The sequence below is a fragment of the Mastigoproctus giganteus genome, chromosome 1, assembly GCF_048544385.1.
Source record: "Mastigoproctus giganteus isolate SK-2022 chromosome 1, ASM4854438v1, whole genome shotgun sequence".
Taxonomy (NCBI): Eukaryota; Metazoa; Arthropoda; class Arachnida; order Uropygi; family Thelyphonidae; genus Mastigoproctus; species Mastigoproctus giganteus.
This window is the reverse complement of record NC_143575.1, coordinates 123,588,175-123,611,306: the sequence shown is the minus strand read 5'-3', so window position 1 is coordinate 123,611,306 and position 23,132 is coordinate 123,588,175. Positions and strand designations below refer to the sequence as shown.

At 37.6% G+C, this 23,132-nt stretch overlaps 1 protein-coding gene across 1 annotated transcript in view; it reads left to right on the top strand.

Moving 5' to 3' along the window:
* The window catches only part of LOC150091120 (uncharacterized), a 764,830-nt gene that overhangs the window by 473,253 nt on the left and 268,445 nt on the right, over positions 1-23,132 (top strand). Inside the window, exon 2 of the mRNA XM_090385941.1 lies at positions 16,897-17,102. Within this exon, the coding sequence (XP_090242067.1) occupies positions 16,897-17,102 (206 nt within the window). The remainder of the gene's footprint in view (positions 1-16,896; positions 17,103-23,132) is intronic.

Here is a 23,132-nt window from a genome sequence, read left to right as displayed (position 1 = left end):
GAACTCAAGCCATTATGCTGTGTATGCGTGTGTTTGTGTTAGAGGAAGGGTGGCGACGCCATCCACCCTGCTATCGCGAAGAATTTCAACACTTAATGGTACCTCGTTAGGAAGTGACAGAAAGTCCTTTTCTCTCTTGCTGCGAAAGTGCAACCTACAGATAAATTCCTCAGTTGGCAATTTCTGTAAAGTTATTGCTCCTTGCAGCGACTGCAGCTAATGATAAGGACTTATGCCCTACATAATCTATATACAAGCCTTCTTGGCCACTTCTATCCCACAAAGTTGCGATTGAACTGCGAATACTAGAAAGCTGTGTCATCAATCGAAAGCTCTCTTCGACTGTCAAACTTTTCGGTGTTCTAGAAAGTTCAGCTACTTTTTTTTGTGAGAAATCCTCTAAAAATATCGCTAGCTATGTACTGTTGGCAGTTAAGAAAACAAAAAGCAGTACATATGCGTTATATTCCTATGCATATACCTATGCGTAAGTAAAAATGAAAGCCGAAAATAATTAAGTGTGATAGACCACGACATGCCATGATTTGTTAAAGGTTCCGTGGTAAATATAGCGTTTTATGGCTTTATTCTTCTTTCAAAATAGATAAAAACTACCCTGAAATAATGGAATGCAATGATTTGCATGCTTTTTTGAGTGTTTGTAAAAAAAAGTCTCTGTTAAAAAAGAAATAATAAAAGAAAATTGTTAAAAATAATTACCGGAAAAATCGGAGTTCGGTTATTTGTAATCGAGCGATTTTTATGTCGAAGTGCACGTAAATCATTGAATTTTTCGGGTGGAATACAAATCATAATATTATTGGGGATTCCCATTAGCTGTTTCCGTCAAGTGTTACGAGGAGTGCAGGAGGGTTACAGCATCGGAACGTTTTTATCATGAGTACTACAAAACAGGTGTGCAAAAATAAATAAGCAGAATGCGTTGTATACTTCAATTTCATACACACCTCGTACGTAAATCTCACATTTGCAGAATGTAGATATAGAAACTTTGTCCGAGATGTGTTACTAGTACTTATAGAGGTAAAGCGCAGTGTTTTTAAATTTAAACTGAGATAAATAACTTGAAATGCAAGAGAAACAAAAAATCTGCCGATATTTAGTTTCTCTGTTTTGACGCTTGTTTTATTTCAACTGTTTTATTTGAAAGCTAACAGTGTATTTGAAAGCTAACAGTGTATTTGTATTTAAATCGAGATTTTTATTTTGAACTGCTTATTTTCTGAGGGCTGGTTTACTTAAGCCCTCATGGATTAAGTATACTCTATTTTAAATTAATATTTACATCATGCATACGTTAGTAGAACGCCACAAGCTTTATAATAATAATAAAATTCTTTAATAAATTAACTGGCATACGTTTTTGATTCCCTGCACAGATAACCAGAGGAATCTTACAAGACATTCACTATACAAGTGACCAATCACAAAAATACAAAGTTCAGCTACAAAGTATTCATTAAAGACAAAATATCTGAATAATCTTAATAAAAAAACAAGACTACAAACTAAGCATAATATAAAATGACATCGGCATACTAGGACCGGCACTTGCACACGTATCCTTTACGTACAGTAAGATAGCTCAAAATGTCATCTCAATATGACTTGTCAATCAACCATAGGTCCAAGTCGATGTTGAGCGAGTTGGGAGTATCCAAAGTCACATTTAGAAAGTGCCTATTGAAACTCTGGAGCCTTGAGCACAAATAAGGGGTACTGCGGGGGTGTCTTCCTGGCAAGCGCCAGGAAGACACCTGGCAAGCGCCAACCAACCGTGTTCCTGATGTTCATATAATCATGCTTGGATGAACACAGATGTAGGAACGCCCTTATTTTCCTCACATGGGCTCTGTGGACTGCGGGCGTGTATTGCAGGTTGGAGCATAGTACAGATTTGGATGCCGTGTAGATCTGGTGAAACCACCCGTTAGCCTACTTCAACACCCAGAATTCTAGACCCCGTAGTTTCTTGAGGCTGGTGGGAGGTGCGGCCGACCAAACTTCTACGACATAAGAGATCACGCTACTGAAGTACGTTTCGAGGTATTTCCTGATTATTTGTTTATTGTGAGTTCTGCATAAATCTATTTTTGAAGGGGCAAGCCCCTGTCTTTTTTCATAAAGTTCAGGTTTAAATCGTAACGAAAAGTAAAAGGTTAAATATTTTACATGTCTTTTTAACTTCACGTTATACTGTAAATCAACTATACTGTGCAATGGCCATCCGCTCAGTTACAGCACAACAACCTGGAAAAGTAGGCTACAACAGAAACCAATGAACCGAAGGCTACAACAGAAACTGATTAATTGCGTTTTCACGTTGGGAAAACGCAATTCCTAGCGCAATTCACGGGATTCGAACTTAGGTCTTTTCCGCCCGGTGTGGACGTTCGTCGTAAGCGTAGGGTGCAGCGCGTTTTACAGGCTCAACTGGGTTACTGTGCGACTGTTGACATCGCAATACAGTAAAGTGTAAAGTGTGTTTAGGGTCAAACGGCACCAGGGGTTCCCCCATCTCCGCGTTACTTTCATTGTGGGTGAACCAGTTCGCTGGGAAATGCCAGAAATTTAAAAGTGTATGGATATTGTATATGTGTAGTGTCATGTATCATTGTTCATCTGGTCGTTTAGCCGCTGGACCCCTACTGAGGCCCAACGTTGCCCCACTTTCGCCGCGTGGACGCAGACCAGGAAACACCAGTAGACTAAGATTTACTCTGGCAGGTCCTGCCGCTTAATTTCCTGAGATTTCGGCGGCTAGGACCTAAAAAAAAATATATATATATATATATATATATTTATTTTTGGTAAATTCGATGAGGAATAACGCTGATTTTTGAAAGGCCGAGTGTATGGGCCAAAAACGTAATTTGGAGATGATTAAATCAATTCCGACGTGTAGGGCATTCGCTTGCGTATGTGCAGGTAGAGTGGGTGGGGAGACTGAAATCTGGGGGGAAAAGACACAAATATGGAGTCGAGAAAAGAGTCAACCCCAAGTCACAGCGGGGCATGCCCATGCCCCACCAGAAGGAAAAGTGGGAACGGCGAGAAGGGGAGGAGACAGTAAGACCGTCTCTCCCCCCCCCCAACCGGGGATATGGGTATTAAAGATGAAGGTGGCTAGGGTGCCCTCTTCAAGTCGCCAAATGGCGTTTGGCAGCTGTGTTGCGTTGTCTCTTTTCTTCAATCTTGAGTCGATTTCAGTCCAGTCGCTCATGGGGTAAGCCCTGTTCTTGTGTGTTTCACTTACTTGTCTCAAGGTTTTACTCTGTAGTAACTCCATTGGATGGTATTGTGGGGGGGGGGTTATGTGGTATATATATATATAATTTATATTTAGATTTATTTCCCTATTTATTACTCCCCACTTGGTGACTGACTTTCAACTTCACAGAAGACTTCAGGTTTGGGGGGGGGACTTCTAGATGTATATTATTCCCATCGGATGGGCTTGTGTCCAGCACAACAAATAATTACACAAATGTTATATATAAAAACAAGTTTATTATGCATATTTACAGTTAAATCATAACAAATCTCATTAAAAATAGAATTTCACTGTTTCAACACCAAGGTACTTACAACATATCCAGTTTCTTCCTATCTAACAGGCTCTTTTAGAAATTTTTGTTATCTCACCTTTCTCATTACGCATACACAGGTTAAATAGTTACACTCTTTATATGCTCACCTTGTTTCTGCTCCTATTACAACACAATCAATCATACCTCATAGGTGTCAATAACACTTTTTATCATTAAAGTTAAATATATCATTGATCATATTACTTTTATGTATTATCATAACTACCAATTTATTCTTTAATTCCTTATTCCTCTTTTTTTTTTATATATTTCTTTAACCAGTGTCAGTTACAGAACTTGATCCGACCAAAGTACAATGTTGCATTCAAACACACTTTTAAGGTTTGGCAATATACATAAATTTTATCTCCACACATTTAATATTTCTATTCTTACTACAAGTCCTTCCGTTCATTTTCTCATCTTCAATACCATCCTCCTTATTCCAAATTACTGCCTAAACCAACCATAATTGCCTTAGAGTAGATTTTACTCCTATTTGGTTCACCCATCTAATCTTATCTTTATCATTAAATTCCCCAATATCTTATTACAGTCCTTTCACTAGTATTTAACTTACAGTATTCTCGAAATAACTTTCTCTTATCATTGAATTCCCCAAATATCGCACTACAGTCCTTTCTCTAGCAGTTAACTTACAGAATTCTCAAAATAACTTTCACTTACTTAGATACTATGGTCAGGTGTCTTCATAAGGGCCTTCTATCCTATCCTTATCCAGAGCTGCTATCTTCCGCTATCCAGGGCAATATCTTACAGCTTCCTGGGCATTATCATATGGCATTCGCAACTGCTACTCCGCTTTCAGGATCTGCTACTTTGCCTGTCAGGACGGATACCTTCTGTTCCAGGGTTGTTACTTTGCCTTTCAGGATTATTTCAGGATATTATCGCCTTCCTCGGTGGACTGGATCTTCTAAGGAAATCTTCTTCTCTCATTCTCACTGTTTGCCGAACTCCCTTTAACTATCCTTGCACGTTCATCTCCTAATTTCTCACTCACTTACATTTCTGATAACCTCACTTCGATTTTTTTCGTCGGCTATTTCTTCATCATCTTTCAATCAGCTCTTCCCGACTCACCCTTTCACTAGCACCGCTCAAAAAGTTCTCTCCTCGTTCTCTTTTTTTTTTCACTCATCTGTTTTTTTTTTCCCTTGTGTCCGTATCCATCCACAATGTGCTCCGGAGTTCGCCACGCCTCTCCACAGTGTTTTCTTCCAATCTCCCTCTTTCTTTTTCATTTTTCTCTTTTCATTTGTTGGAAGGCCTAGTTCAGCCTGCCCCGTAGCACGTGATTCACTATACCTTTTTTACAACCTGTTGACATCCGTTGTGTTCTTTGATGTCGGCCGAATACTCCAAAACAACTCTACCTGTCTCATAACAGCTTGTCTCTATTGCACTCAAAAAACCACAAAACGTGACACTGGATACCATGGCGTCTATTTTTAGAAACTAGTGTGCGCTGTTCAGAATACGTTTCCGGTGTGTGACCCCTCATAAACCTTAAGTTGTTTGTTTGCTATAGATTCCATTCCGTTTTGCCGTAGTTTATCCTTGTATATACCCTAATATAACGGAAGTTAAGGCTGGACACTGCCCTCATTTCTACTGCTATTTAATTTTTATAACTCCTTCCAGAATAATTCTTATTTCTGTTGGCGATGTTACCACCTTATTCTACTAGCGGCAGCCATCCAAAAAAAAGGAAAAACCCATTTCTAAAGTCTTTATAAAAAAATTTATTTATTAATTTATTTTTTCCTTTTTTGTAAGATTTTCGGATCTTACAGTATTTTATGGTCTTGTATAGTTTAACTTGTGGTACTCTTTCGTCAGACACGATTTATGGTAATTAGCAGCTTTCTCCTCTCGAAGAGGTCCTGCGCATATTGAGAAAGTGCTCTGTATTCCTCTTCTGTGTCAATGAAGTGGGATTCCAGTCCTTTGGGAAGGTAGTGTATCTTTGTGATCAGGATACACTACCTTCCGAAAGGTAGTGTATCTTTGTGATCAGGATGCCTCTGAGATCTTCGTATTCTGGGCAGTCGTAGACCAAGTGGTTCCAGTTCTCGATCTCCCCACACGTGCAGTTGAGGTCCTCAACAAGGCGGAACCTAAGCAGCTTCTCCTTAAAGGAACCATGACCAGTAAGGAGCGAAGTCAAGTGCTTCCCCGGAAAGTACCAGGCCGGTTCCTTGGGGTAAATTTTGCTGAGGTCGAGGAGGAATTTTCTTGTGATTTCTCCTTTTTGTTGTATCGGTCCTGCTTTGTTGCCACTCCCGAAGTAGGTAGGCCTGTAATCGGACGTTTTCTGTTTTTCTACTACTCGCTGGGTCAATTATGAAATCCTGGAAGGTGGCAGCAATCCCCCCCCCCTGGTGTGCAGGAAGAGCAAGCTAGCTTTTACAGTCTCCAAATCGAGGGGGAACGCTACAGCAAGCACCTGCAACGCCGGTGTGCTTACTGTTCTGCATGCTCGTGTGGTTGTTAATAAAATGGTCCTTTGTATCACAGTATGGGGGCTGCAAGAACAATATCCTAAATGACGATACGCCGCACACCCAGACGTATGGCGTTTTACAGCACGACCTTCTCCTAACCGCCGATCATTGTCGACGGCGAATGTTGTGGTGTCAACAAACGCTAGATGAGAACTGGAGAATTGGAAACGAGGTACAAATACCTGGTGCAACACGCTGAAGAATGCCTTCGTATAGGAACAGAGAAAATTCTTTGCAGAGAAAATTCGATGCGCCGCACACCCAGACGTATGGCGTTTTACAGCACGATCTTCTCCTAACCGCCGATCATTGTCGACGGAAAATGTTGTGGTGTCAGCAAACGCTAGATGAGAACTGGAGGATTGGAAGCGAGATACAAATACCTGGTGCAACACGCTGAAGAATGCCTTCGTATAGGAACAGAGAAAATTCTTTGCAGAGGTACACAGGATGTTGGTACTCTGTTTCCTTAATGGGTGGGTGTCCATTTCTGCTCCTACCAACGCAGTTGGCAAGAAGCCTTAGTTGTTATTTTTCTTGGATTTGGTCCTGCAATAAAACCTTCTTCCAGCTTGGTCTTGCTGGTTAATATGAGTAACTTCTGTTGAGCTCTCTGACTGCTGGTAGATGGCTGTTCGTTGACCTGTTTATCTTTTGAAGATTACCAGCGATGATCAGTTTCTAGGGTGTAATGCTTGTGCTCATATGTGGACAGTGTCTCTCTTTCATCTAATGCTTGTGCTCATATGTGGACAGTGTCTCTCTTTCATCGGTTTCTGTTGTAGCCTACTTGTCCTGGTTGCTGTGGTGTAGCTGAGGAGGCGGCCATTGCACAGTATAGTTGATTTTTAACGTTAATGTAAAATTTGTATTCTTAATAACTATATACTGTACTATACCATTTGTACGCCATACTGTACTATACCATTTCTATGATATAGTACAGTATGGAGGATTTGCCGGATTTTTTTGGCTAGGGGCCGCTTTACTCAATAAATGAAAAAATTAAATGAATGAATGCCTTCGTGTGTGACGCAAGCAACACAGTCCTGGATAGTGAGCACCATGCTCACTGGATAGTGAGCATGGTGCTCACTATCCAGGAAGATGGCGGTAGTTGCACAATATGGGGCTTGTTTCGTTGGCAAGAACTAGGACCTCTGGTGGGTATCGACCAATGTTTAATCGATAAGATCTACCGGCAGCTCTCAGGAAACCATGTGCACCCTGCCATGTTGCATTTTTTCCCAGACAGAAGAAACCGGATCTTCCAAGACAATAATGCATCGTGTCATCGGACCAGCACGAATGGTTCGAGGAAAACAGTAAAGATATCGCCCATATTGGTTAGGCTACAAATTCGACTGACGTTAATTAAAATATTAAAGTAAATTTAAGTAAAATTTACTTTTAGTTATTAAAGTAAATTTTTTATCAGTTTTTTTAAATTTTTTATTAATGTTTTTTTAATTTTATTTTTATAAAGCTTCTTTAGTTCTTCTTCTTGTGCGATACCTTCAATGTAAGCAGTTACAGCAGTTTGGGTTTTCTTCATAAACCCTTTTTTTGCTGCTTCCCATAGATAAAAATCAGGTGGATTCAAGTCTGGTGAATTTTTCCCCCGACTTGAAACCACCTGATTTTTTTGAGATTATTCCATCAGCAAAAATTTCGCGTAGGAGTGACATCGATTGTGTAGCAATATGGGTAATGGCGGAATCTTTCTGAAACCACCCATTCTTGATTTCATCCTCATTCAATTCGCTGATGAATTGGTAAAGAATATTGGAACGGTAACGTTCGGAGATTATTGTTTCATTGAAGAAGTCAGGCCCAATGATTCTTCTTTTGGAGGCAGCAACCCAAACACCAACGTTATGCTGATGGAGAGGCGTTTGATGTAAACTGTGTGGATTTTGGGATGTCCATAAGCGGTTATTTTGAGCATTCACATACCCTGACAAATGGAACTACACTTCATCTGTGAAGAATAGAAGATCCAGAACACCATCGGTATTTTCAGTGATGTACTGTTAAAACTAGTGGCAGTAATCTGCTCTATTCGGTAATGTGCTGCTTTGTCCATTAATGCCCGCGCAAAGTGCCGATGTGGTACTGGCGTATTTGGAAATTTCTTAGAAACGTTTTCTCGTGTGCTTTGCATATATTCGGCACGTACGTTACAAAACATACTGAACCATAAATAAAAAATACGCTCCTCCAATGACAAAACCATCATTAAGGCACTCCACAATCGACTGCCACAATAACTATCTCACAGCCAACAGACCTTGATACATCAGTGCATGGGGTATCATACCACACCATACGATAGTGACTCGAAAACAGTACATCGAAAATATGCTCTGTAGGTGTCAATCTCCAAAGCAACTTAAGGCTATGATTTTTCAATATATTGTGTCTGTATGGTTTTTTTTTTTTTTTTTTGTATTTGAGTGTTTTTGGCACAAGAGCTTCCTGGGCCATTGCCATTGTGTCTGTAATTGCGTATAATCTTCGGTTGATTTGTTGGAAGAAAAACTCGAGTTTCCGTGAGAAAACCTATGCAATCCTTGCCCAAGACCAGCCAAGTTGTGAAAAAGTCTCCATAAAAATTTCTCGCGTCATTGAGGGTGTTTAAACTTAGGCCTTTTCCACCCGGTGTAGGAGAACAGTGATTATGGCCACTGGGCTACCCATAGGGGTGCCCACCAAAAAGGTGGAACGTTTTGCCTAATTAAAACTGCCGTTTTTGCTATCGAATTTCAAAATTATATTGTCACCCAAATTGCTAAGCACATTTACAATTTTCTGATTTTGATTCGAAGGTAACGTTCAACAAAATTTTTAAATGCACTTTTAGTTCATTAAAATTGAAATATTCCTTGCGTCTCAAGCAAGACTGAATTGATTTGAAGGAGTTTTCTATCAGAGAAAATTCTTACGAAAGCCGTATTTTAATACCACAAAACCAGTTTTAGATTTTTTTAGTGAAAATTTACTGGAAATTCTCTTCTTCTTTAATTAGTGTAATAACATAATAATAACGAGCAGCTTTATCTGAAAGCACTCCTGAAATAATATGGAATTATTTCACTATTCTCGAAATTACATGTATATTAGAGCAAATTAAGTTTTTAATTTTTCAAAACTTCTATACCTTTATGGCTGGCTCTAATCGATCACCTTCTTTTTCGTGCAATTGCTATAGATTCGATAAAAGAAGAAAAAAATAAAATAAAATAAAAACGATCATCCTATTATATCATAGGCCTGGAGGAAATGTTTTATTATCTAAAAACCTAAAACAAGAAAGAAAAAGATATCTCTGATATATCAATAAAGATTCCAGTTCTATGATTCAAACGAACATTAAAAGAGTTAAGAACAGTCCCTATGTGGAAGCATAAACTCGAGAATTCACCTTGTTCATCCATCTAAAGTTTGCTTGTTTGTAGTCTTTAGAGAAGTAATCTTCAGCCCTCGAGGCTCTTGGATTTCTACGTCTTCCTCATTCTTTCATTCTAACTTTCTGCCTGTTCCGTTTACTTCTGTAGTCTTTCTTCCCTAAGTACTTGTATAATTGGCCCCGAGAGTCGCGCTGACCTCAACCTCCCGACCTACCGCTGAAGACGTGCCATCAAAATCAATACAGCTACTAAATCGGATGTTGAAGAAAGCTTTTCATCGCTTCTTTTGTGGGATTATAACGACTTACGGGGAGGGGGGGCGCACTATATCATAATTTCAAAACTTACTGATAGATGGCGCTTATTGTTAAACTGCCTCTGAAGATACATATATTGATATTTCTATCTACTAATACAATGATGCTAATCAGTGGGGGAAAAAAAATAATAATAAACAAAAACGCTCTTTATTGCAACCATAGTTCCTAATACTGCAAAAAAATAATAAAATAAAATAAAAACATATTGCCGACAATTCGTAGTTGTTTAAATGCTAAACTTTTCGGGAATATTAAAATGGTCAATTACAAGTACTATACAAATATACTCAAGCTGCAAGTTTGAATTCACGTGATACCACAAATCTTAATTGCGAAAACACAGTACATATTAGTGAAACTGCAATATAGCCCTTCAAGACCACAAGGCCAGGGGCTCTGGTCGTGAAGAGAGAAACGAATAAGACACCTACCAGGATGGTAGCATCATCGAGACATGAAGACTCATCATCAATGCTAAACCAGGTCAATGTAAATGCTTTCAACAAACAATGTAAGAACACGAATAAAAGAGCCAACAAAGTAATAACTAAATTGACTACAAGATCGCCACCTATTCTCATTGTTATTAGATAGTATGATGATGATTGAATTGTGTTAAATTGATTATTTAATTATTTATATTTTACCCTAATGTACCGGTAAGTTGTCGATTTTTTCGGTTTTTCCGTTTTAATTTCTGGAGGGTATCATACGGAAGTGTTCTACGTACTATATTGAGGTATACTCCTCTTATTATTTTACTAATCTCATTGTTATTGTATACATCTACGATGTATACAATAATACAGTACAATACTTATACAAAACAGTAATATAATACATCTATAAAACAAAGATTATTAGTGAATAAAGAATTGATGAATGATTAAATAACGATTATTAGCAATAGTAGTGATTAAGAATTAAAAATAACAGCTGGTACATCAAGAAAGGTGTTTACAAACAAGAAATATTAAGAAATCTTAAATTACAGGATATAGCAATCGAATACAATGTAAAGTGCACAGCAGAACAGCAGTCTCAGAAACACTACTGCCTATCCTTTCACTTTCACGGTTTGGGGCAGAAGCAGCAGTGATACACTCCTGCTGTCCTAAACAGAACAATCAGCACCGTTCGACCAGTAGACTGAGACGGTAATAACACTTACAGCAAAATTTCAATAGCTCATTTTGATACAATCATTGAATCACGAGGAGAACGAAGAGGTGTTCGCAGTTCAAGCTGAAAAATGATTTCGAGGAGAGATAATCAAGGCTAAGATGCGCCGCACAATATGCTTGATCCTTGATGAAGTTGTTGATTGACGAACCTGTGTCCGATGACTGGTCACTAAGAACTATTGTTATCGGAGAAATAGATCAGATAGGTGAAAGTGACACGGGTTGGAGTAAAATTTAGGTGGTGCCCTCAGAGCTAGTCACGGAACCGTCTAACAACACAGGTCCTAGTAGGCTGATGAAAATATGGCCAGTAATCATTTCCGCCGTAACCACCAGGTCGACAGTCGAGAAATACGAAAAACTCTCGTATTTCTCTACTGTCGGATGGGTGAAGGTGAGTGGGTTCCACCTATCTTCGCCCATCCCGCAAAAATTCCGTTGGACTTATGAGACTATGCCCATCCAATACTCTCAGCTTATATAATTATTCTACAAATAGGGGAGATATAAAATGAAGAAAAGTCAACAGTTATAGCGATGTGCTTAAATGAAAAAATTTAAAGGACCTCATCTAATTCTTTGCTCAGAGTGTTTATATATTGTTTGTTACATTGTTATGTTACTTTGTACTTTGTTATGCTATGATTTAGTGATGGACGGAATCGAGAATCATAATCGTAATAATCAGTTATGGCATTTTGATAATCGATTACGCAATCGAAAAAAATGGAAAGAAGAAATAAAGAAAAGAAAACAACAGATTCGATCTACTGTTATCAATACTAATAATCAATACCAATAATCACTCAGTGATCAGTGAATTAGGACCACCTACCGAATATCGTGTTGGGCCACCATTCGCATGGATAATAGCCGTTATTCGTCTAAGCACTCACTCCACTAGATGTCTAAAAACGTCCGTAGGAATCTGCAGTCATGCTGCTGCAAGATTTTCTACACTGTCGGAAATTAGATGATGGTTGCGAGTCCATGCGCCTCACTTCATGATCCAAAACATTCCACTGGCGTTCGATCGGATTGAGGCCAGGCGAATTTGGAGGCTAATCAAGATGGGTGATATCTTCACTGTGTTCCTCGAATCACTCGTGCACAGTGCAGGCCCAGTGATACGGCAAATTTCGTGTTGGAAGCCCCAATTTCTGTTCGGGGAAAAATGCAACGTGGGTGCACATGGTCTCCTAAGGGCGGCTGGTAGACCTCACCAGTGAAACATTAGTACATGCGCACCAGGGGATCTTAGTTCTTTCCAGAAAAACATGCCTCATATTAAGCAACCACCGCCCCAAGCCTGGATAGTGGGGATCATGGAAGGTGGGTCCATGGAATCGTGTTGCTTGCGCCGCTCACGAAGGCGTCCGTCTGCCTGTTGCATCAGGTATTTGGACTCATACACTTGATCAGCACACTCGTTTACAGTCCTCCAGTGTCCATCCAGCATGTTGATACCACAGCATTCGCCTTCGACGATGAACAGCTGTGAGGAGGGTGTCGTCTCCTGTGGAACCCATTACGTCTGAGTTCGGCGAATCGTCATTTGGGATATTGTTCTTGCATTCCTCATATTGTATTGCGACGCCAATTGCTGCACAGTAACCTGCCGTTGAGATCGCACTATATATTACACCCACGAATATCCACTATGCGTAATCCTTTAAAGTTCTGTCGGGGGGGAAGTGTTTTGGACCGTCTTATCCCATTCTTTTTGCATTTTAACTACAGTGGGCCGTGAGCAACCGACAAGGATGCGCCGTTTCCGACATGGAAGCCCCCGAAGAACGAGCTCTCACAGTCTGCCATTTTGAAACTAACTCCATTGATATCTTTACTACGTCGACAAACAACCGCTACTTTATCACTTTGACTTGCAGAACCAGGTGCAAATTACCATTGCTCTAGCGTAGGAAGCTGTTCGGCTTTTTGTACTACAAGCTATGCGGTACAGTTCATTACGGATGGGATGATCACAATTCAGTGATCACCGAGTATGTGTATACAGGGAGAGACAGAGTATTCTGGGCAATAGTTCCGTTCAGTCAATTTTCTTTTCGATTTCTTAACAACTAATTTGTGTACACTCGATTATGAAAATGACAAAATCGACTATTGTAGATTTCATTTTCGACTAATTTGTATATAATCGATTACGAAAATCATTCGATAAAAAAATCATTCGGATAGTAAGCGGAAAGGACCATTATTTTAACTTTTGGTAACACCCTATATGTTTTTGGAAAACATAAAATGGATAATCGATACTAAAATGGAAAACATAATCGAGGAACTGCAAAAATTATCCTAAGAATGCGAAACATAAATAGAACTTTGTTGTTATGTTCTTGACGAATGTATTCACAGTAACAACAAAGTAATATCCTTTGTTGATATCTCCTTAATATCTCCTTGACTGGGGAATACACAGTCAAGGGTTAATCGCATCAGTTAGAAATAAATCTACTACCTCTTATTGACGCGCTTAATTATATCGTAACCAACAGCGTTGAGGATCTTTTCATCTAACACTGGACTAACTTTCGTGTAAACGAAAGTTAATATTTTCGATTGTTTACACGTTTTAATGCTGGACACTGAATTCATTTCATCACAAATGCATATGGATTATTATTTTAATTTGAATGTAGGCATATATATATTTAAGAAAACGTTTTTTTTCCCTCACTTCGTGTATAAAAGTCTAGGTTTTATACATAAATTACTTATTATTTAAGAATAATAAAGTGTAGCAATAATAATAAAGTTAACATTAAAATTGATATTTTTATTTATTATTTTAATGTTAACCTTATTTATATTATTATTGCTCATATTATTTCTCCCTGATTGTGGATTACACCTCATGACGGGTATTGCTACCAAGTACACAGGGTGGGTGTTATGTCTGGTGCTACTGTTGGTCGAGGAACTCTCTGACTGTCCTAGAGGTGGGATAAGACGGTTCAGGATTCCGACTTTCTGTAGTTACGTGTTCTCTGAGAGCCCCATTGCTGCTAGGCTGTTATGTAGAGTCTTTGGCATCATACCAGCGGTTGACACGATGATCGGGATGGTCGTTACTTGTTGCATATGCCACATCTCTTTGATCTCCTGTCTTAGGTATGAACCTAAGATTTTCTTAAGTACTTCCTGATTTTTTCTTCATGGGTTTTCTGGAGGTTACCAGCGTTGGTCACCACTATGTCAATTAGTTAGTAGCCTTTTCCTTCTTGTTCACAAAGTTTATGTCCGGTCTGTTGTGCGGGATTGTCATATCCGTTATTGTGGCCGCCGTAGCCTAGTGGTCAGGCGCGCGGGTGCATAAGTACACGTGCCTTGAGTGACCGGGGTTCAAGCCCGTGACTGCTGAATACGGTGCTGTATTGTGTGTATCTTGTAAAACTCCTCTGACCGTTTGGTCGTCCCGGAGTATAAACAGAAAATTTTTATTTATTATGGCGCGATCCCAGTACTGTCTGTGGGTTGGGGTCTCTAGTATTGCCTGGGTTTGTACTTATAGTACGGTACACTTGCTTTGATCAACTGGTGTTTCCTCGCTAGCTTCTGATGTATTATCCTGGCTACCTGGTTGTGTCTACAAGTGTACTCAGTCTCAGTCACCTTACATCCTACGGTGATGTGTTGGATCGTTTCTGAGGTCAGGTGGCTTAGCCGACATGTGTCGTCTGACACTCCGGGCTCCTTGGCGATGTATTTTCTATAGTTTCTGGTGTTGATTACCTGGTCTTAGATGGAGAGATGAATCTTTCAGTCTCGGAGAAGAGCGTCCCGCTCGTGAGGCGTGCATTGGAAGCATTATTATTATTATTATTACTGCTCTTATATTATTTCTCCCTGATTGGGGGTTCCACCTCGTGACGGGTATTGCTACCAAGTACACAGGATGGTTGTTGTTATGTCTCGTGTTACTGTTGTTCGAAGAACACTCTGACTATCCTACAGGTGTTCAGGATTGCGACTTTCTGGAGTTCCTTGTAGGTATTCGCTGGGAGACCTATTGCTGGTAGGCTGCTATGGAGGGTTCTTTGGCACCATACCTGTGTTTGACAATGGTCGGGATGTCGTTATTTGTTTCATATGCCATATCTCTTTGATCTCTTGTCTTAGGTTCGTGTACTTCCTGATTTTCCCCCATGGGTTTTCTGCAGGTTTCCAGTGTTGGGTACCGTTATGTCAATCAGATATGTATCCTTTTCCTTCTTGTCCACAAGGGTTATGTCCGGTCTGTTGTGCGGGAATTTCCTATCCGTTATTATGGCGCGGTCCCAGTACAGCTTGTGGGTTGGTGTCTCTAGTACTGCCTGGGGTTCGTACTTGTATTACGGTACACTTTCTTCGATCAACTGGTATTTCTTTGCTAGCTTCTGATGTATTATCCTGGCTACGTAGTCGTGTCTACGAGCGCACTCAGTCTGAGTGATCACCTTGCATCCGCCTGTGATGTGTTGGATCGTTTCTGAAGCCAGATGGCATCGTCGACATTTGTCATCTGACATTCCGGGCTCTATTATTATTATTATTGCTACACTCCTCTGTCACCGGAGCATTCTCTATTTTTTCAGTTTATTATGTTTAATTCCCTTTGGCCTCATGTTCTCGGTGACATAGTGGTTTCTCCACCTGTCACTCATTTAGATAGGTCTGAGTTCGAGTTCCTTCACGAATTAGAGGAATTTCTAATGGTAGCTTCGGTACGGGCTGTAATTAGCCTATCTCGGGCGGACGGAGTATGAGTTTTCCTGTGAATTGTTATTCTGGGTTATTCAGCCGGCGCAACCTGCAAATGAGCTCTTGAACAAATACGGTAACTTGTATAGACATAATACACAATGACGCAATATGGCGTATGCTGCTGATTCGTTTAAAAACCAACCAGCATTTCTGTAATAGCTCACCAGAAGAGATGGGATGAGGGAGAAAGTGTTCTCTTGGAGATGTTCTTCGCTTGTGTGGTTCTGCAATTAATTGATCACAACAAATCGGTATTTTAGTGAGATCGCTGTTTACGTGTGTATGTTAAATTTAAGTTCTATCTGACAACTTATGATGATGATAATTTCGTTTTTAATTTTCATTATTATTTGTATATTTTTGTGGATGACATATATGAGCTTATTATTCTATGGCTGCAGGGAATTTACGAGGATATATTAACTTGTCATTAACCGATTAAAAAAATAATAATAAAATAAAATGCTTATTATGAATAAATAAGCATTTCCATAAATATAAACAGTGTGAGGCCATTGTTTCACTTCAGAACAGCGAAGTTCACATTAATATACAAAGGGAAAGTTTAGCTCGATTAAATTCAAACTTGAATTTGTATTCTGTTGGAGAAAAACTTAACATCATTGCATGTGAATGAACTTTATCAAATGTAATATACTAGGGATTCTCAAACTGCGAATTGAGACTCTCTCCTTGCGGTTTGTGAACAGCATAGTGGGGTCACTATTTTATTTTAATTCACATTTTAAATTTTGTTGGTTTTTTTTTTGTTTATTTGCAATGAAATTATTCATTTTATATAGTTATAAAATAAAACCTAACGTTTTGCCCAACTCTAACTGATATGAAATCATTAATTTTATTTAGGAGATGTCGCGGTATCGCAAAGGTTATTTTACTTGGGATATACTGTTTGTAATACGAATATAAATGCTCTTTATGATAACGAACGCTATATTTAAATAAAATAATTAAACTGCTCGTCTGCGTTCTCTATAGTTGTTTTTGAAATATGGAATTGTACCAATGTCACTAAACAAGTTGAGCTAATTGTTTATTATTATTTTATTTATTTTCAGGCACGGGAGCAGTGAGATTAATCAGTCTTCAAGTTCCAGGCGCCGTTATCCACGGGGAATCTGTGTGGCTGAAGTGCGACTTTGATCTTGAGGGTGACGAACTTTATTCAGTCAAGTGGTACAAAAATAATGTGGAGTTTTATCGCTATCAGCCGCGGGATCGCCTCCACGGACAGACTTATGATTTACTCGGTGTTTACGTTGATGTAAGTAGTTTGAAAGTTCGGAATAGCGCAATAGATAATATATATGTATATATATATATATATATTAGTCATATGCTTTATGCAAGTTTCATTGTATATTTGTTATAATTGTATTTTGGTCCATTCTCACCTTGCTGAGTGCTTTTCAAAGAGTCTGCAGTGGAATTGGAGAAAAAAAAACTTGTAAATACTGTATGTGAGAAGCCTAAAACGCATACTCTTCTTCCCCCCCTATTTTTTGTAAGCGGTTTGGTTGACATAATGAAAAATTCAAAGTCGACCCGAAATTCAAAGGTCTTCTATATTTTATAAGTCAAAAACAACAAAAAAATCTTAGTACTGTATTAATACCTACGAGTATGTGATACTCGTATATTAATACCTACGAATATATAAATGGTTGTATATTAATACTCGTATATTAATTACCCACGAGTATATAAATACTTGGTAGTAACATATTTTGACACTACAAAATTAAAGCATAAAACATCTTTAAATGAAAACGATTTAAGCTGATGGAGTTTAGTAAAATAATGTATATTACTTAGACAGATAGGTTTATGGATTTTTTTTTTTTGTTCTTTTCTTTTTCTTAGTAAATAAATATTTATTCCCATCACGGCAAGTTGCCAGTGGGATGAAAAACATAAAAAAATTACAAAGTCGACCCAAAATTCAAATTCAAAGCGGAGGAATTTATGGAAGCTTCATGAATATTTGTGAGTGCCTTTGAAAATATTATAGTTGAAATTGAAAATATAAATATGTAAGAGGTCCAAATGAGTTCCCAGGGAAGGACATCAATATTTCTGGCACATTTCCATTTGTTTTCTTAAAGTAATTGAATTTGTATTTTCTGTGCTTAATAGAAGGTACCAATTAATCGCTGTTTAATTAATAATATATAAAAGTAATCTTTTCAATTCACTCAACGTTTTGTAATGTACCTTACTAACGTAATGTAGCTTTGTAATGTATATTGTTTATTCTGGGATTTCAATAAAATTTCAATTACGATACTATACTATACTTATACCATTTAATTATTAATAAACAAATTAATAGTATGATTTGATAATAATATATATTATGACTTGATAATTATTCTAATTGTTTATTAATATAATAAACAAACAGTATAATTCATTATTTATACATTTAGTAAATTGAAAACAAAACTCGATCTGTATACAATGACGTTCATGTGCTCGAATTCTGGGCAAAAGTGCTTAAACTGAGAACTTTTACTTTCTGTGCATCCGCCATAATTAATTCCTTCAGTAAGTGCACGGCAACAACGGTATCGAGTGCATCAGTTGCAATATGCAGTATGTGGATGTGTATGAAAATAAAGTAATAATAATTGCCGAGTTTCTGTTTGTACGATTTTAATTAAAATTTTGGGATTGCCCGATAAAGAGCCTGAAAAGTGCCAATTATAAAATATTTACGAAAATTCGTCCAGTGGGAGTCCAGTTATTACATGCTGACAGACGTGGTAAAGACAGGAAGCGTTTACGTGTTATGTGAACACTACTAAAAATGAAAAAAGCAAAAAAAAAAAAAAAAAAAAACAACAATAATCATGAGTAAATTGATTTTTCCTGGATTTTTTTTTTTTAATCTTTGGAAATCTCCGTCTGTAATTCCTCGATTTTTTTCTTTTTTGACATGATCTCAGACGATTTATCTATATTGGAAAATGGAACTTATTCCTGTTTTTCGCAGTTGAAGTGATTGGCTATTCAATCACTTCTTCCGAGCTTGAAATTACACCGTAGCTAAACCAAAATAAGCTAATCTTTGAAACGCCCTTCTAATTCATTCTGTATTATTCCTCTTTAGCGTCTTCAGTCATTGTTTTCGGTGGACCGTCTGTTTTGCATACAATGCATTTATTTTTCGCAAGAGGAGCATTGTATATCTACTTTGTTTAAGTGACTTAAAGAATCACATATTGCATAGTGGCTCAATAATAAACGTGTGCCTTGAATCAGCTTTAATATCTTTTGAAACTGAGTCATCCAAACAACGGCTCTTTTCCTTCTAATTTTTTTTTTTTTTTTGAATTTAGTATTAACACAGTAACAGAGTTGCTTCTGTTTTTCAGGTGCTAAAATTGTCGAAATATTAGCACCTGAAATCTTACGAATTGAATGAAAGAAGTGATGCAATCCGAAAATGGAAAAAAAAATTGCACGAATTTAATAAGCATGACAGAAATGTACTAATAACTTTATGAAATGTTTGTGGTATTGATTTCATACTACTGTATTAATAGTTCTTCCTTTATTTCTGCAATTTTGTGTGAATTTCGCCTTTCAGTGTACGACTTTTAGAAATCTTTAGAAAATAGCACCAAGAGCGCGAAGAATTTTCTCATCACACCTCACAGTGCTTTCGTTCTACCAGCGTGTACTAGTCACATTGTCCAGGACAAACGTTTCTTTTTTTTGAACAATGTTTAGCAATTATTATGGTAAAAGGATGAAAAAGGATGAAAATCATGAAGATTCTGCAGAATGCTGAGATAATTAGTAGCATATAAAATGCTTTCTAATGTATACAACGCCACTAACTGGAAGGTTATACGTGTATATGGACAGAGCAAGATTATAGGTGTTAATATAATTCGCAACTTAATGGAATTATTCAACTACTACGGTGGCAGCACTGGTCATTCCAGATCTTCCGTATTGTTTGTCTATAGTTGTATATTAGCTTTCAGTCGCTAAAAAGTAGCACCTTTTTTGAAAGGAGGCAGCACATTAATTTCTCAGACACAGCACATATTCATAACTGAACATCCATGATCTCCAAATTTTATGTTTTCCGACTACTTAAAAAAGAGTAATATTTGAAAAAAAAAAAAAAAGTTCTCAAAAAAAGAGTAGTACACACGAACAGCTTTTTCATATTGGAAGAATTAAAAGTCAATATCGAATCATAAATTTTAGCGATGGCTAACCCTATGTCAAATCTCATCAAACATGATGAAAAGATGTGATAAATAACATGCTTATATTTTGGAAGGAGGAAATTCAACGTTAATTGCAATAACCATAATTATGTTAATAACGTTAAATGAAATTAAATCTGAAAATGTACTATGGAATGTATTTTTATTTTTTTGTTTTTTTAAATCGCCTTGAAACGGATCCCACATATAGTTTAGATATACATAAACACCTGGTGTGTATGTATGTATATCCAGTTCATTTTTATATTTTCCTGTCACGTTGCTGCGTTACATTAAGATTTGCCAAAGCAGTTCTGGATATCCCTAATTTTCGAAGCCCCTTCAATGTCAGAAGGATGCTCATGTATTGGTATTAACTCAATCAAATATTTTTCAGATTTTCTTTACTAATGATTAATTTTATCTAATTATTAATTATAAATGATCAGTATGCAAACAGGCTGTCAGGACAGCTCATGGGGTTTTGTTAATGTTATACAAGAACGTTTCTAGCAGAGATAAGGGGGTGGTTATTCCATTGTACACGGCAATGATTAGTCTATCTTGAGTACTTCATACAGGTCTGGAGGCCTCGTTTTAGGAAGGATGCTAATGCGAAGGCAACTGTTTTTTACTTTACTTTTGTTACGTTTTTTTGTTTGATAACCAGTAAACACTGTACATGGTGTGTACAGTAAACACTATACATCTGTGAATAATTTCTTTTCTCATTACATGCGCCCATTTTTGTGCTTTCACAAAAAAATATAAAAGTCGGGTGTTCTCTCAGACGGTATGTTAGTGTTTATATTCTGATATCACACGTTAGTGGTCGCGAGTTAGAAATACAGTGATCAAGCAAGCTATCGGTAATTGAATCTGGTCTTGGAACGGTTTCAACTCTAATAATCATCATCATTGCTGCTTCTTGTTCAGTAGATTGAAGTTAATCATTTTCAGACATTTTTAAATTCCGTACTCAGGTGAAATCGATGGTGTGTCCACACAAACTGAACATTGTGGAATGCTATTTACGTTAAAAAGACGAATGAATGAATGTTGTGAAAAGAAATTCTAACACAATCTTTCTCTTCCTGATTGGTTTATTCTGATGAAGATTTTCCTTTACATTATAGCAGAAAAAGCGCTGCAAGATTAATATTAGTTCCGACATAATCGCAACAATCAGCAGCATTCAAAACATCTTACTTTTTGCGCTTGCATTTATATGCAGTGCTTTCAGATTTTTTATTTTTTTATTTTTTATTATTATTATAAGTTGTACTGTAACAAAAGTTATCGAAAAACAAAATGTATTGCCAGCCATTTGAGGTGACAGTTAGATATACGAAACTGAGCATAATCCAATGTTTGCAAACAATTTGGAATGCTGTAGATGCGCAAGCTTAGTAGCCTGCAGGGTTTACTTTTTTTTTTTTGGAAGAAAGAGGAGGGGTGGTCTCTTTTTGCTGTTTTTTCACTGGTCCAACGATCGATTTCGTGATACACGACTAGACCTGCAGGGTCGAAGGTTGTACGTGTCTTAATGCCCTCCCAAATGAGACTCCGGTCCATGTCGTCCTCTTACTCTCGTTATACTCCCAGATGTACAACAACTTTCTCTTCCCCCCTCCCGTCCCCAATGTTGCTACTAGTTTTCAATTTACTCAAGTTCTTAACGAATGGTGCTGCCCTCTAGGGAGAACAGACAAGGAATGCATTCGCCGATATAATCTTACGAACAGCGAGAGGTAGACAGTGCACGGCGAAGAAACAGATTGGTTTCGTTTTCTTTTCGTCTTGAAAATTCTATCTTCTGAGGAGACGGGGGGAGGGGGAAGGCTTTCATGGAAGAATTTAATGAAGATGCAAGTTTTGGGTTCGGAACCACATTCTGGCTTTGTCTTTAATTTGAACTCTACAAATTTTCCCTGAAAGCAGCACCACGAAATATTACTAGCAGTATTAAATTTTCACAAGATATTAATTAGATTTAATTAATATCTTGTGAAAATTTACTATCGTTATGCCATATGACAAACTGGGATATTATTCGCATCATAAAAGAGAAACGTTTAACGATTATAGTGTATCTATTTTATTACTTCCGATCTCCTTACGATTTTCAAGTAAATATTTCGAAATGTTTCAAAAATTAACTTTTTTTCCCTCCTGTTTTGCTTTAAATCCAAACCAAATGCACGCTCTCTCTCTCTCTCTCTCTCTCTCTCTCTCTCTCTCTCTCTCTCTCTCTCTTAGTCACTGGTTAAGATTGTCATATTTTAAAATCGTTAATGAAGTAGTATAGTATGTTCAGCAATAAACAGTTAGAAATCATTTCGGTGAATAGTGTATTCTTATTATTTATAGTTCGTAGTTCAAGAATTAATATTGGTAGTGAATTTCGAAATATGTTGCGGATAATGTTCCAAACCCAGTGGGTGTTAGTAGAAAGAAAATAAATATACCCACCATCTAGTGTAGGTTCTTAACTAATCCCATTATTGATGGCCATAATGCTTCTGTATTTCACAAGCTCAGTGCTAGATATAAAAAAGATGCAGGGCTAATGCAAAACGGAGGAACCAATACTCAACTTCAGCTACAGGTTTGGATTTGGAATTGGAGAATCTAGATCAAATTAGTTAAACCTATAGTATAGTGGGTTTTATGAATTTACTGAAATATCTAGTGATGGCACAAATAACACTCCTGGTTATCATTAGTCGAATGAACATATTGAAGCTGCTGTAAATTTCTATTGACTTTGGTAAATTTGTTTGCAAAGTGATTGCAGCGCCAAGAAAAATTGAATTTAACATCATAGATAACTCTAAGGGCTTTATGTGAGGTAGCCAAAAGGATTCCCCACACGGGCCGGGGAGACTTCAACCAGCAGGGGGCCAGTTTAAAAGCAAATTGTAGATGTTCTGATTTTGAACGATTAATTGACCGGTTAAAAATTTTGGTTCTCTGAAACACTTACAAAGAAATCTTTGAAAGCAGAGGGACGAAGGCAAAGAGTCCGACGCTGAATATATTTTCATGTCATCTGCGTAAGACAAAAC